Source organism: Silurus aristotelis (assembly GCF_946808225.1).
Source record: "Silurus aristotelis genome assembly, chromosome: 28".
NCBI classification, from domain to species: domain Eukaryota; kingdom Metazoa; phylum Chordata; class Actinopteri; order Siluriformes; family Siluridae; genus Silurus; species Silurus aristotelis.
Window position 1 is genome coordinate 17517155 of NC_139601.1, and position 12295 is coordinate 17529449.

General features: G+C 43.4%; 3 protein-coding genes across 7 annotated transcripts in view; 1 reads left to right on the forward strand and 2 right to left on the reverse strand.

Annotated features, from left to right (window-relative positions):
- Window positions 1-320: 320 nt before the first annotated feature.
- On the forward strand, window positions 321-3710 carry LOC310721723 (uncharacterized protein). 5 transcript variants are annotated; one of them, XR_014532174.1, is made up of 4 exons: window positions 321-691; window positions 1740-2381; window positions 2448-3261; window positions 3321-3710. XR_014532174.1 is itself a non-coding variant. In XM_083533646.1 (3 exons), exons 1-3 carry the CDS (start codon window positions 611-613, stop codon window positions 2619-2621), a joined length of 921 nt encoding a protein of 306 aa, XP_083389772.1. In that variant the 5' UTR covers window positions 321-610; the 3' UTR covers window positions 2622-3710. The 5 variants fall into 5 exon arrangements, 4 of the variants coding, with proteins under 4 accessions (XP_083389772.1, XP_083389773.1, XP_083389774.1 ...); XM_083533646.1 differs by having other exon boundaries at window positions 1740-2402; window positions 2445-3710; XM_083533647.1 differs by having other exon boundaries at window positions 2430-3710.
- Window positions 3711-7685: 3975 nt separating this feature from the next.
- On the reverse strand, window positions 7686-9249 carry LOC310722372 (heparan sulfate glucosamine 3-O-sulfotransferase 5-like). Its single transcript, XM_083534786.1, has 2 exons — window positions 8916-9249; window positions 7686-8840 (listed from the first exon to the last, which is right to left on the reverse strand). Exons 1-2 carry the CDS (start codon window positions 8996-8998, stop codon window positions 7940-7942), a joined length of 984 nt encoding a protein of 327 aa, XP_083390912.1. The 5' UTR covers window positions 8999-9249; the 3' UTR covers window positions 7686-7939.
- Window positions 9250-11469: 2220 nt separating this feature from the next.
- The window catches only part of frk (fyn-related Src family tyrosine kinase), a 14437-nt gene continuing 13611 nt past the window's right edge, over window positions 11470-12295 (reverse strand). Inside the window, exons 7-8 of the mRNA XM_083533540.1 lie at window positions 12027-12228; window positions 11470-11889 (exon numbers count right to left, since the gene is read on the reverse strand). Coding sequence (XP_083389666.1) covers window positions 11681-11889; window positions 12027-12228 — 411 coding nt within the window. The 3' untranslated portion in view covers window positions 11470-11680. The remainder of the gene's footprint in view (window positions 11890-12026; window positions 12229-12295) is intronic.

Below are 12295 nucleotides of genomic sequence, written 5' to 3' on the forward strand. Positions count from 1 at the left end.
CTTTATTGTTTTTTTTTCAGCAGGGGCGTGAGTGCTCTTTGCACATGCCCAAACCCTGCTCTCTGATTGACCACTTATTAACTAAGGATCAAAGACAAGACCGCGTGATGACGTAAACCAGATCAATTGTGATCGTTTGTGTGTTTTTACTTTAATCGCAGTCAAAATCGTTCCAGACTCCAACGGATGTTTTCACCATTTTAGAAACAAAGTGTCGGCATTATTGTTTCCTTTAGATGTTAAAACCCCGCCCCTTGGGAAGAGCCTGGGGTTCTTATTGGGCATTTTGAGAAAATCGGTTGGGCGAAGGCCGCTGATTGGTTCGTTTACGTGACGTCACCGTGGCCGGGATCTGGGCGTTGGACCGGGCTGCATCTTCATCCCTGAAATGGTTTTCTCCGCGGCGGGGATTTAATTCTGCACGGAGCCCAAACTCCAGATTTCTGTCTTGGTTCCGCGCCTTCTGTCTGAGCTTCAGCCTTCAAAACCATCCGAGATCTTCCTCTGAACGACAGCGGGGTCTACAGAGGAGCGCGCGCTCGGAGCTCTTTGTGTCTTCCTTGGGTTCTTTGTTAGAGATCGAGAGAGAGAGAAAGAGAAAGAGAGAAAGATGGGAGCGCAGGCATCTAAAGCGGAGAACCCCGGAGGAGCCGAGACGACAGTGGGGTCTCCTTCTAAAGCCAACGGACAGGTAAGAACACCTTAATGAGCTCGTGCTCGTACTCCCCGTGTTCCTCTCGCGCTCTTACAGTCTAGAGGGACTGGAGGGAGGGGATGAATGGGGGTGGGGGATGGAATTCAGTATTTGCACCCCGCACTTGTAACAAGAACTTCTTCACTGGTTCTTTCTGGATTTCTCTGAAGCGTCTCCTAAAAGTGGGAAAGATGCGGTAGAGGATCAGACCACAGCACCGCTAAGGGTTCTGTATTGTGTGTGTGTGTGTGTGTGTGTGTGTGTGTGTGTGTGTGTGTGTGTGTGTGTGAGAGAGAGACAGAGAGAGAGTGTGTGAAGGGGAATGCATCGGTCCTTTTGTCTTTGGGATTTTGGAAAGCTGACCAGGTTCAGCTCCAGGTTTGGGAAGATCTGCGCGCGGGGAGTCATCAGTCCAACTACCGAGTTTTATAACATACATACAAGAGGCACGCGCGCGCGCGCGCACACACACACACACACACAGACAGACAGACAGACAGAGACACACACACACACACACACACGGAGATGATGATAACGCGCCCCCCTGGCAGTCAGCACTCACTGCACACCTGCTGCTTCACCTCATTATCATATTGTGTTGAATATTCAGGAGGAAGTTTCTCGGGGGTGTGTATGTGCGCGCGCGCGCTGCTAGGATGTAGAGGATGTCGGATGAGAGATCTAGGGTGATCTATTGTGCTGTGATATAAACAGAATATTAAATCAATAATCTCTATTTTCCGATAAATCAGGACCCTGACCCACACTGTACAGATTAGGGTTATCAGCGCCCCCTAGTGTACACACCACACATCAGCGTAACGTAATTGTACACAACACAAAATCAGCACCACTACGCTGCACTATGAGCGCCATCTGTTTACTAGAAGTGGGAGGAGCTGGGATGCAAATGAAGGGGCGTGGTCAATGTACTAAAGAATGATTAAGACCTCTCTTTAGTGCAGTACGAGACTCAGACACACAAATGCGCACACACACGTGTTATTTTTCTGTGTGTCTTGACCGTGTGTGTGTTTTACAGGAAAATGGCCACATGAAGATAAATGGTGATGCAGCAGAGGTGAACGAGGAGGTGCAAGCTAACGGCAGCACTGCAGCTGAGGGAGAGCAGGAGGGGAAGGAGGAGGGTGGAGACAAAGCTGAGGCCACCTCCATTGAGAAAGAGGGAGAAGATGAAGAGAAAGAAAAGGTGGCTGCAGATGAAACTGTTGCAGCAGCAGCAGCTGCTGCTGAGGATGAAAAACCGTCTGCCAGTGAAGAGACACCGAAGAAGAAGAAGAAGAAGAAGCGCTTTTCATTAAAAAAGTCCTTGAAGCTAAGTGGATTCTCCTTCAAGAAAAACAAGAAAGAGACTGGTGATGCAGGAGAGCAGGAGGAGCAGAAGAAAGAGGGAGGGGAGGAGAAGAAAACTGATGGAGAGGAGGAAATAAGGAAAGAGGAGGAAGGAGGTGAAGCTGCAGCAGCTGAGGAGGAGACAAAAGAATCGGAGGAAGTGGAGAGAAAGGAAGAGGTGAAGGCAGACGAGAAGGTGGAGGAACCAAAGGCAGACGAGAAGGTGGAGGAACCAAAGGCAGACGAGAAGGTGGAGGAACCAAAGGCAGACGAGAAGGTGGAGGAACCAAAGGCAGACGAGAAGGTGGAGGAACCAAAGGCAGACGAGAAGGTGGAGGAGCCAGACGAGAAGGTGGAGGAACCGAAGGCGGAGGAAAAGGTGGAGCAAAAAGAGGAGAAACCAGAGGAGGATAAAAAGACGATTAAGAAGGAAGTGAAGCAAGAGGAGGAACCTGCTGTAGCTGCAGCACCTGTCCAGCAGGAGGCACCGAGCAAAGACGCCACAGAGGAAGTGGCTCCAGTTGAACAAGAAAAAGCACCTACTGAGTCTGAAGCTGGAGCAGCCGAGTAAAAAACACACACACTTGCGTATGTGAACACACACACACACACACACACACACACACACATGGCATGACCTGGTTTGTTTGCTGGTCAGTGGGGCGGAGCCAAATGTAATCAGCCAATCACAAGCTTCATGTAGTGACATCATCACTAGCGCTGCACTAATTGGTCAAAGACATAAGAAGAAAGAGATCAGTGATGTCACATGATCAGTTATTCTGATTGGCTGAGAACATTTGACTTAAGCTCCGCCCCTTTGACTCTCCAACACTGTGATATGCAGGAGAAAATAAACAAACCACGGCTGTGGAATCTCACACACACACACACACACACACACACACACACACACACACACACACACACGTGTGTTTTCCTACAACAAGACATTTACAAATTTGTTTTTTTTTTTAATTGGCCTCGCTTTTCTCTAACAAGTGGGCGGGGCTTCCCCGGGTTTTCAAATCAATAATACTCTCCCTTTTTTATGCTCAGTATTAACTGTTTTATTTTTATACAAAAAAGTACAGAATAAAGGACACTGGGGGGGAATGGGGTCAAATTAAAGTAATTGATAAACACTAAAGTGATTTTAATGCTTTAAATCCCAGCTGGTTTTTTTTTATAGTGTGTGTGTGTGTGTGTGTGTGTGTGTGTGTGTGTGTGTGTGTGTGTGTGTGTGTGTGTGTGTGTGTGTGTGTGAGAGCGAGCGAGCGAGATTAATTGAATTGTGTAATTATGTACAGGAGGGAGGGTTAAAACTGTGATTATTGTACAAACAGTACTGAAGCGAGATGGAGGAAGTGCAGCTCCTCACCACCAGACTTGAGATTTTTGTAAAAGAAAAAAGAAAGAAATTTACATTCATCCGAAAGGATTTTTTAAAACGCAAGCTGTGACTCTTTCTACTGTGGGTTTCCTCTTTTAAACTGATCTGTAGCATTTTCCCCTCTCTATCACTGTTTTTTCCACTTTGTAAATACTGAAAAAGGGTTTTTCCAGAGGTTTCAGATGGAATGGCGTTTGGACTTCCTGCAGGTTTGAGGTGTTTGGGTTTCTGTCGACACACTAAAGCTAAATAAATGTTCATTTCCAACCTACTGCTCGGTGTCTTTTCTATGTAACACACATTATTGTAAATTACTGCACTGCTCTTCTTCAACTTCTCCTTACATACAGTGGAATCTTCTCCTCCGTGGTCCGACACAGGAACAACGATGCAGGACACTTCTTCACCTCCTTTTATTTATTCTTTTTTTTAATTGAAGAAAAAACAGAGTGAAGCATCACATACACAGATAATTGACAGTGTTTTACATACTTCTTCATTTAGATTTCCTTTTTTGTTGTGTCCGTTAAACTGTAAGGAGAGAAGGAAAGAACCGGTTTCTCAACTAAAATGCAAATGTGTGTGTTTGAGGGACTTCAGTGTGACACTGATCCTGATCTGAAAGTGTATGACTGTGTGTGTTTTCATGGTACATGACCCCCCCCACCCAACATACACACACACACACAACCTACTAACTACAGTATTGTAATACCATACTATTGAATATCAGCATCGCTATGGCTACCTGTAAAGCTACATTTCATTCTATAATAATCAGCACACCCCCCACACACACACCCACACACACACAAAAGTATAAAACAGCTTTAATATAAGAGAGTAACAAAAATATGACATCATTGCCAGATGTGTGTTCTGATATCTCTCACACACAATTATAGTAATAAATATAGTGAGACTAAGACAGTAAATTGCTGCCCCCTGCTGGTAATCTCAAGTACCGCTTGTCTGTTCACTCTTTACACTGTAAAACACAATATTCAGTAGCTACTGTCCTCATGTTCACTCCTGTCACTCCGCACTGACCTTCACCTCAGAGTCCAAGAAATCTTCATCACATGCAATCTTCCTATCTGAGGCTCAAACTGAACACTGATGGATGGAAGGATTTTTAAATCTCATAAACCCATATTTTATTAACAATACAACAAAAAATATTTTAAGAGTTTAAACTAAGAATTTATACAAGTTTAAAGAACAAATTAGGTCATTTACACGTCTCAAAAAAGTTGTTGCAGGGCCGTGTTTCCCACTGTGTAGCATCACATCTTCTGTCCATCTGGAAACTGAGAAAACCAGTTGCTAAAGTTTTAGGAGAGGAATGTAGTCCTATATGTGTTATATAAGTCATGCTGTTGTAATAGATGCAGTATGCAGTTAGTATCGTCTTGATCAAATATGCAAGATCTTCCCTGAAAACGATGTTCGCTGGATGAAAGCATTTGTTGCTCTAAAACCTCTATATAGAATTCAGCATTAATGGAGCCTTTTCAAGATGTGAACTAAGAGCCGATAACAAGCCAGATGGCCCCTCTCCTCTTTAGTCCGGAGGAAGTGGTATCCATGGTTTTCAAAAAGTTAAAATTTCGATTGGTCTGACCACAGAACAGGTTTCCACTTTGCCTCAGTACATTTTAAATGAGTTTTGGCCCAGAGAGGATGGTGGTGTTTCTGGATCATGTTCACGTATGCTTCCTTCATTACGTAATAGAGATTTAGTCTGCGTTTGTGGATGACATGCAAACTGTGTTCACAGACAATTATTTATGGTGCTGTTAATAAACCCATGCAGTGATTTCCATTACAGAATCATGACTGTTTTAAATGAAATGTGGCCCCTGAGGGCCCGAACATCACAAACATCCAATATTGACTTTCACCCCTGTGCACAGAGATTTCTCCAGATTCTTTGAAACTTTTGATGATATTATGTTCTGTACTTTGTTGCCCTGCCCCAACTTTTTTTAGACGTGTTGCAGTTAAATGCAAAAGGTGTGTGTGTGTGTGTGTGTGTGTGTGTGTGTGTGTGTGTGTGTGTGTGTGTTACACGGTAACAGCAGTTTACAGCATCTCTCCTGGTCTGTGTGTCCAGATGCAGTGGTGTGTATAAACTGTGGGTGTGGCGTGTGTAATGTCTGTGAGTGTGGCCGTTGGGCGTGGCCTGTGTGTGTAATGTCTGTGTGTGTGGCTATTGGGTGTGGCCTGTGTGAAATGTCTGTGGGTGTGGCTATTGGGCGTGGCCTGTGTGAAATGTCTGTGGGTGTCAGAGGTGGCAAAAGTACACACATCCATTACTTCAGTAGAAGTGCAGATCCTCATGTTTTAAATACTCGGGTAAAAGTTGAAGTACTGATTATACTTTTTTACTCAAGTGAAAGTAAAGAAGTTTTGGCTCAGACATGTACTTAAGTAAAAAGTAGTTATTACTTCTACCTGTTTTAGCTGTTAACTGGACCTCACATCATATTAATATTTGATGGATGGATGGATGGATGGATGGATGGATGGATGGATGGATGGATGGATGGATTGGATGGATGGATGGATGGATGGATGGATGGATGGATAGATAGATAGATAGATAGATAGATAGATAGATAGATAGATAGATAGATAGATAGATAGATAGATAGATAGATAGATAGATAGATAGATAGATAGATCTTTATTGTCATTGCATAGTGCAGGTACACAGCAACGAAATGCAGTTTGGCATCTACCAGAAGTCAAAAAGTAGCAATCGTGCAAACAGTGCAGATTAATATGAATCATATGTACAGCATGTGATATGTATGTAAGCATATGTACAGTGAATAAATAGAAAGGCTGTATCAGTGCAGAGACGTGTGGACATCATTAAGAGCCTTTGCTATGTTTCCACACGGACAGTTAATGAGGTGATACCGGAGAAACTGCACCTCTTCAAGTCGAGTCAGGAAGCTTTTATATATAAAATTATAGACATTTTACAGATTTGAATGATGTATTGTTTTTATCTGTACGATCAATAAAGACAGTCATTTAAGTTCGTGTCGCCATTATGAGGGAAAAACCCACAAAACGCCACCTAGAGGGTAAATTGTGTAAAACATGGCGGATTTGGTGTTTGATTTGAGACTTGGCGCCTAACCCTAACCCTTATTTTATATCTAAGTAAAGAAGGGACGTCGTGAATAAGTGTATGTTTTGCTGGAGGTTTTAATTTCGCCTCTTTTATATTTAGTTATTTATTTATGTATTTACATTTTTTTTATAAATGTGAATGTGAATTGATGTCGTGTTAATAACATTTAGTGCCGTTTACAATAATTTGAATTTTAACAGCTAAATATATATATATTAATAAAAAACGAATTAAAAATGTTGTTACCTAATGAATGTATCCAGGCTGAAGATCCACATATAGAACACAAGCAGAGAAAAGATGATGATCATGAATGTGTCTGTTCTCAGTCATGTTCTCATCACTGACTCCCTCTGTCTCATCCACGTTAACCCCAAACTTCTTACTGCCTTCTGCCTGCTGATTCTTATCTCCATAAAGAGTGAGAGTCAGGACTTTATACACCAGTGGAGTGAGAAAAAAAAACGCGCAGTAACAGGAAATCAGTTGTTCGGCTGAAATCAGCGCGCAGTGAAAAGAAAAATATGATATTTTACCAAATCAGTGGATTAAAACTAAAGTAAGAGCCGGTTTTGAAAATGTAAGAAGTAAAAAGTGCAGATATTTGTGTAAAAATGTAATGAGTAAAAGTAAAAAGTCTGAAAAATAAATAGTGGAGTAAAAAACTGATACCAGAAAAATCTACTTAAGTACAGTAATGAAGTATTTGTACTCCGTTACTTCCCTCCTCTGGTGGGTGTGGCTGTTGGGTGTGGTCTCCATCCACAAGGTGGATTTGCTGAGCTGGGAAGAAGTGGAGCCAACACTCCAGGTGTTTGGTGTAGATGCTGGTGCTCACAGCTTTGTACTTGGTGTTGACTCTGTCCGTGGTGCTGTCGATGGCGAGCGACTCGAAGCTCGGGTAGGTTTTGTTTTTACGAAGTTTGCCCTCTAGGACTTGTGCATAATCAGAGACGGCCCGAGTGACGGGCTCACGAACAATTACCAGCAGCTTCACAGACGCGTTCATTCTGAAGATCCGTTCTGGAACCTTCTCTGTGGTGAAGTAGGCAGGACTTTTCTCGATAGTCACATGATCGATCAGGGAATTGACTCTGTCCGTGGTGCTGTCGATGGCGAGCGACTGAGAAGAAGTTCAGAACCTCTGAAACAGCTTTGTTTTAGAGAAACCTCATAAAAGCACCAAGAACTCACTCCTGTTGGAGGAGGAGATCCTGTATATTGTCCTCCAGGAATTAGAAGAGGGTGTGTGTTGATGAACAGATGGTGATAAACGAATAGTGATGAACAGTGTGTGTGTGCATAGGAGTGTGTGTGTGTGTGTGTGTGTGTGTGTGTGTGTGTGTGTTTATGGCCAGTTGAATGTTCTTCCAGTGATCTGGTAGAGTTTCCGATTGTATGGATGGAAGAACAGTCGAAGTGTGTGTAGAACAGCCGGGTGAACACTGGGGTGTCTGCGTCCTTTACTCCCTGCGAGACACCTCGTGCCTCGGTGCTGCCCCGAGCGGAGGCAGTAGAAGCCCCTTGTGAAGTTGAAGTAGAGGTGGTCACGGCCGATGCAAGGTGGCAGGTTCAGGAATCGCTCAACCATCTGCAGTTCTGGGAGAGGATCTGAGATCAGCAGGTCTCCATCCACAAGGTGGATTTGCTGAGCTGGGAAGAAGTGGAGCCAACGCTCCAGGTGTTTGGTGTAGATGCTGGTGCTCACAGCTTTGTACTTGGTGTTGACTCTGTCCGTGGTGCTGTCGATGGCGAGCGACTCGAAGCTCGGGTAGGTTTTGTTTTTACGAAGTTTGCCCTCTAGGACTTGTGCATAATCAGAGACGGCCCGAGTGACGGGCTCACGAACAATTACCAGCAGCTTCACAGACGCGTTCATTCTGAAGATCCGTTCTGGAACCTTCTCTGTGGTGAAGTAGGCAGGACTTTTCTCGATAGTCACATGATCGATCAGGGAATGCGGCATGCGACTGCGGTACCAGGCGAAGCCCTGCTCATAATTCTCGTCATTGTCGAAGAAGTGCACTTCCTGTGAGGCCGTGACCACGGTGGGGTGCAGGTCCAACATCTCCAGCAGAGCTCGTGTTCCTCCTTTCCTCACGCCGATGATGATGGCGTGTGGAAGCTGCTGCACCAGGTGTACTCTATAGACTCCATCCCCACGCTGCTCATGTGACACACCCTGATTGGCCTGAACCGTATCGCTCGCAAGACTTGAGGTGTCCTCTGTGGAACAGACCACCTGCCCTCTGTAGGGGGAGCAGAGTCAGTGTCACACCTACATCTACTGCACCGTGTGGAAAAGTAGGCGGAGTTAAGCTTACCTGTCCCCATGACCCAGGTGTGCTATCAGGTAGATCAGTGACCCGACCACCAGGCTGCCTAGCAACAGCTGCTGGAGCAACATTTAGCTATCCCTCTCTCTCACACACACACATTATACTGTCCACAGAACGACCAATCGTTAGACAATATATCTCACCTCATCTCTTTTTTCCATTGTGTAACACACACACACACACACACACACACACACACACACACACACACACAGACAGAGCACTCACTCAGAGGTAAAATATGGATGAATTAAATGCAGGACTATGAGTAAACAAAAACCATCTAATCAGAATGCTAAATTATGCTGAAGGACGCACACACACAAACACACACACACACACACACACACACACACACACACACACACACACACACACACACTGGACTGATAGTGGTAATGTATAGGAATATAGAGATGTTTAGAGTGAGATGTTCTGGAACATTCAGAGTGTGAAGGTGGGTGCTGGTTATGATTAGCCCCCCTCCTCTTTATCTTATTACAGCCATCAGACCATTAACCAGAACTAAGCTTACACTGAGTGTGTGTGTGTGTTATAGAGCTGGATATCAGGAAATTACTGGCGGTCACCTTACTCATAATAAACACACACACACACACACACACACACACACACACACACACACACACACACAATCTATCATTCTGTCTGGCATGTCTTCAATACTTTAGTCATTTCATTATCCACTGCCAAATGATCTGTTCCCTCACTGCTCACTGAAGGTCACTCAACCCCCCCCCCCCCCCCCCCACACACACACATTGATTAGTGTGAGTTACAGATGATCAAACACCAGACCGTACATTAAACAGTTTCCCCAAATGAACATTAGAGTCTGTCCTCCTCCAATCAGAGCTGAGAAGGGGAGTCAGAGCCAATCAGACGAAAGGAGGAGTCAGAACTAATCAGAGGAGAGGAGTCTGAGCCAATCAGAGCAAAGAGGAGTCTGAGCCAATCAGAAGAGAGGAGGAGTTAGAGCCAATCAGAGCAGAGAGAAGATACGACATTAACTTAGAAAACTGCAGTGTGAGTTTTAATATTTTAAACATCACAGATACAAACATGAGCCGAGCTGGAGACGGACAGAGAGATGAGGGTGCGGGGCTAAATTGTGGGCACAACGAGGTGGGGGCGGGGCCAGATGTACACACACACACACACACACACACACAGAGTATATTTTAAACTCAATTTCATTCCAGATCTTTCATTTCTGCGTAAAAACTCCTAGTGATGATGTAATGAATAAATCACAGACTACGATTCTGATGGTTTTATGTGAAATCAGAGATCGTACCTCATCAACTGCAGCTCGAGACTTCCTGTCCACCGGAGACACAGCACGAGCAGCCCGAGAGACAAAGTGTGTGTGTGTGTGTGTGTGTCTGTGTGTGTGTGTGTGTGTGTGTGTGTGACAGATTGGTGTACGGTGGGGCTGCACGATTTGGGAAAATGATTATTGTGGTCAATATTGTGATTGCGATATAATAAAAAGTTTCATGCGTCCACCTGATTGGTTCTCTGGTGTATCTGTAAAACTGAAGGTTTTTAAAATGAATAATTAATAAAAGAAATTCAATTAAATTTGCATTAATTAAAAAAAAATCTCCACGGTACAGCTAAATTAAACAATAAAGAAAAAACATACATTTTAACAAAAATAAGATTTTTTAAAGCATTTTGTCCAAACAAACAGAGAACATCCTGCTGCTGATTATTATTATTATTATTATTATTATTATATTATTATTATATTATTATTATAATATTATTATTATTATATTATTATATTATTATTATATTATTATTATTATTATATTATTATTATATTATTATTATTATATTATTGTTATTATTATTATATTTTTATTCTTCTTATTATTATTCACCTGTTTTTCTGCTGAAGTTTAGGATACAGAAAATGTTTACATACAATTTTGCAATGTTGAGAAAAGATGTAAAAGAGGTAGTGGTTTCTGGCCACCAGTTTAGTGTCTATCTGCTCGCCGTCCACCTTCACCTGGTCTCCGCGCTGCATGCTGGAAAGTCACGTGACCCCCCCCCCCCACACACACACACACACACTACACGTGCACTGCCTAAACTGAGACTATCTGGTGTTTTTTGTTTTGTTTGCGGTGCATAAACTGTTCTCAGAAAGTGTGTGTCCACACAAACACACACTTATTTATTTCATTAAATCGCAACGTTTGTCTTCATATAATCCCACAAGCCGACATCGCGATTGCGATACAATTAATCGTGCAGAACAAATGTACAGATGTTTTACACAGCTTTACACACACTCCAGGAAGTCACATGCTGCACTCTAAGTGTGGAATCCTGCTCCAGACACAAACAGCCATGTGTATTGGTGTTTATTAGCACGTGTAGGTAATGATCACACGAGCAGACTGATGATCAGATCTCACTGTGACATCATCCAGGAAAGAGAACACTTAGCTATATTGCTGTAGTGTACATGGTGGTGAGCAGAGGATCATGGGTAATTAAAATATTCAATTCAATTCATGTTTATTTGTATTGCACTTTTAACAATGAACATTGTCTCAAAGCAGCTTTACACAGATTATGTGGTGCTGAAGAATGAATAAGATGTTCTTTATAAGTGTAAGTTTGTCCCTACTGAGTGAACCAGTGGCGACTGTGGCAAGGACAAAAACTCCCCGAGATGCAGAAGGAAGAAACCTTGCAGAGAAAAGAAGTCCTCAGTAGCGGCTGGCGTCATCGTATGCGTTGATGTCCATGTCATAAAAATCTTCGAGTTTCCATTGCAGGGTTTCGAAGGTGGGCCGGTCAGAGGGCATTTCCTTCCAGCACTCAATCATGATGTCATAGATACGCTTCGGACAGTTTGCGGGACACGGCATCCGGTAACTTGTATGCAGCCTCTGCATCACCTGTTGATTCGTGAGAGCTACCACACACACACACACACACACACACACACACACACACACACACACACACACACACACACACACACAAGGTTAAATGTGTGTTATCACTTTATTAGTATACAACCTTCCAGGGCCTGGCGTCATGTTCACTCACTTGGGTACGGCGTTTGTCCAAAAGTCATGATTTCGTAGAGCAGGATTCCGAAACTCCACACGTCAGATTTAATGGTGAACCTGTTATCATGCAAAGCTTCAGGAGCCGTCCACTTCACAGGCAGCTTAGTTCCCTGTTTCACCTCATACACAGGCTCTTCATCATCATCATCATCATAAACATAAACACCATCACTGTCTGCCTGAAACAGATAGAGAAGGGGAGAGATATTTACCATACTACAACCAACTCACACTACAACCAACTCA

Excerpts from the sequence above, each read along its gene's own strand:
- LOC310721723 (XM_083533645.1), top strand. The coding sequence starts at position 611 with ATGGGAGCGCAGGCATCTAAAGCGGAGAACCCCGGAGGAGCCGAGACG. Across the intron at positions 692-1,739 it reads CTTCTAAAGCCAACGGACAG|GAAAATGGCCACATGAAGAT; the intron begins GTAAGAACACCT and ends TGTGTTTTACAG.
- LOC310722372 (XM_083534786.1), bottom strand. The coding sequence starts at position 8,998 with ATGTTGCTCCAGCAGCTGTTGCTAGGCAGCCTGGTGGTCGGGTCACTG. Across the intron at positions 8,841-8,915 it reads CACCTGGGTCATGGGGACAG|AGGGCAGGTGGTCTGTTCCA; the intron begins GTAAGCTTAACT and ends CTCCCCCTACAG.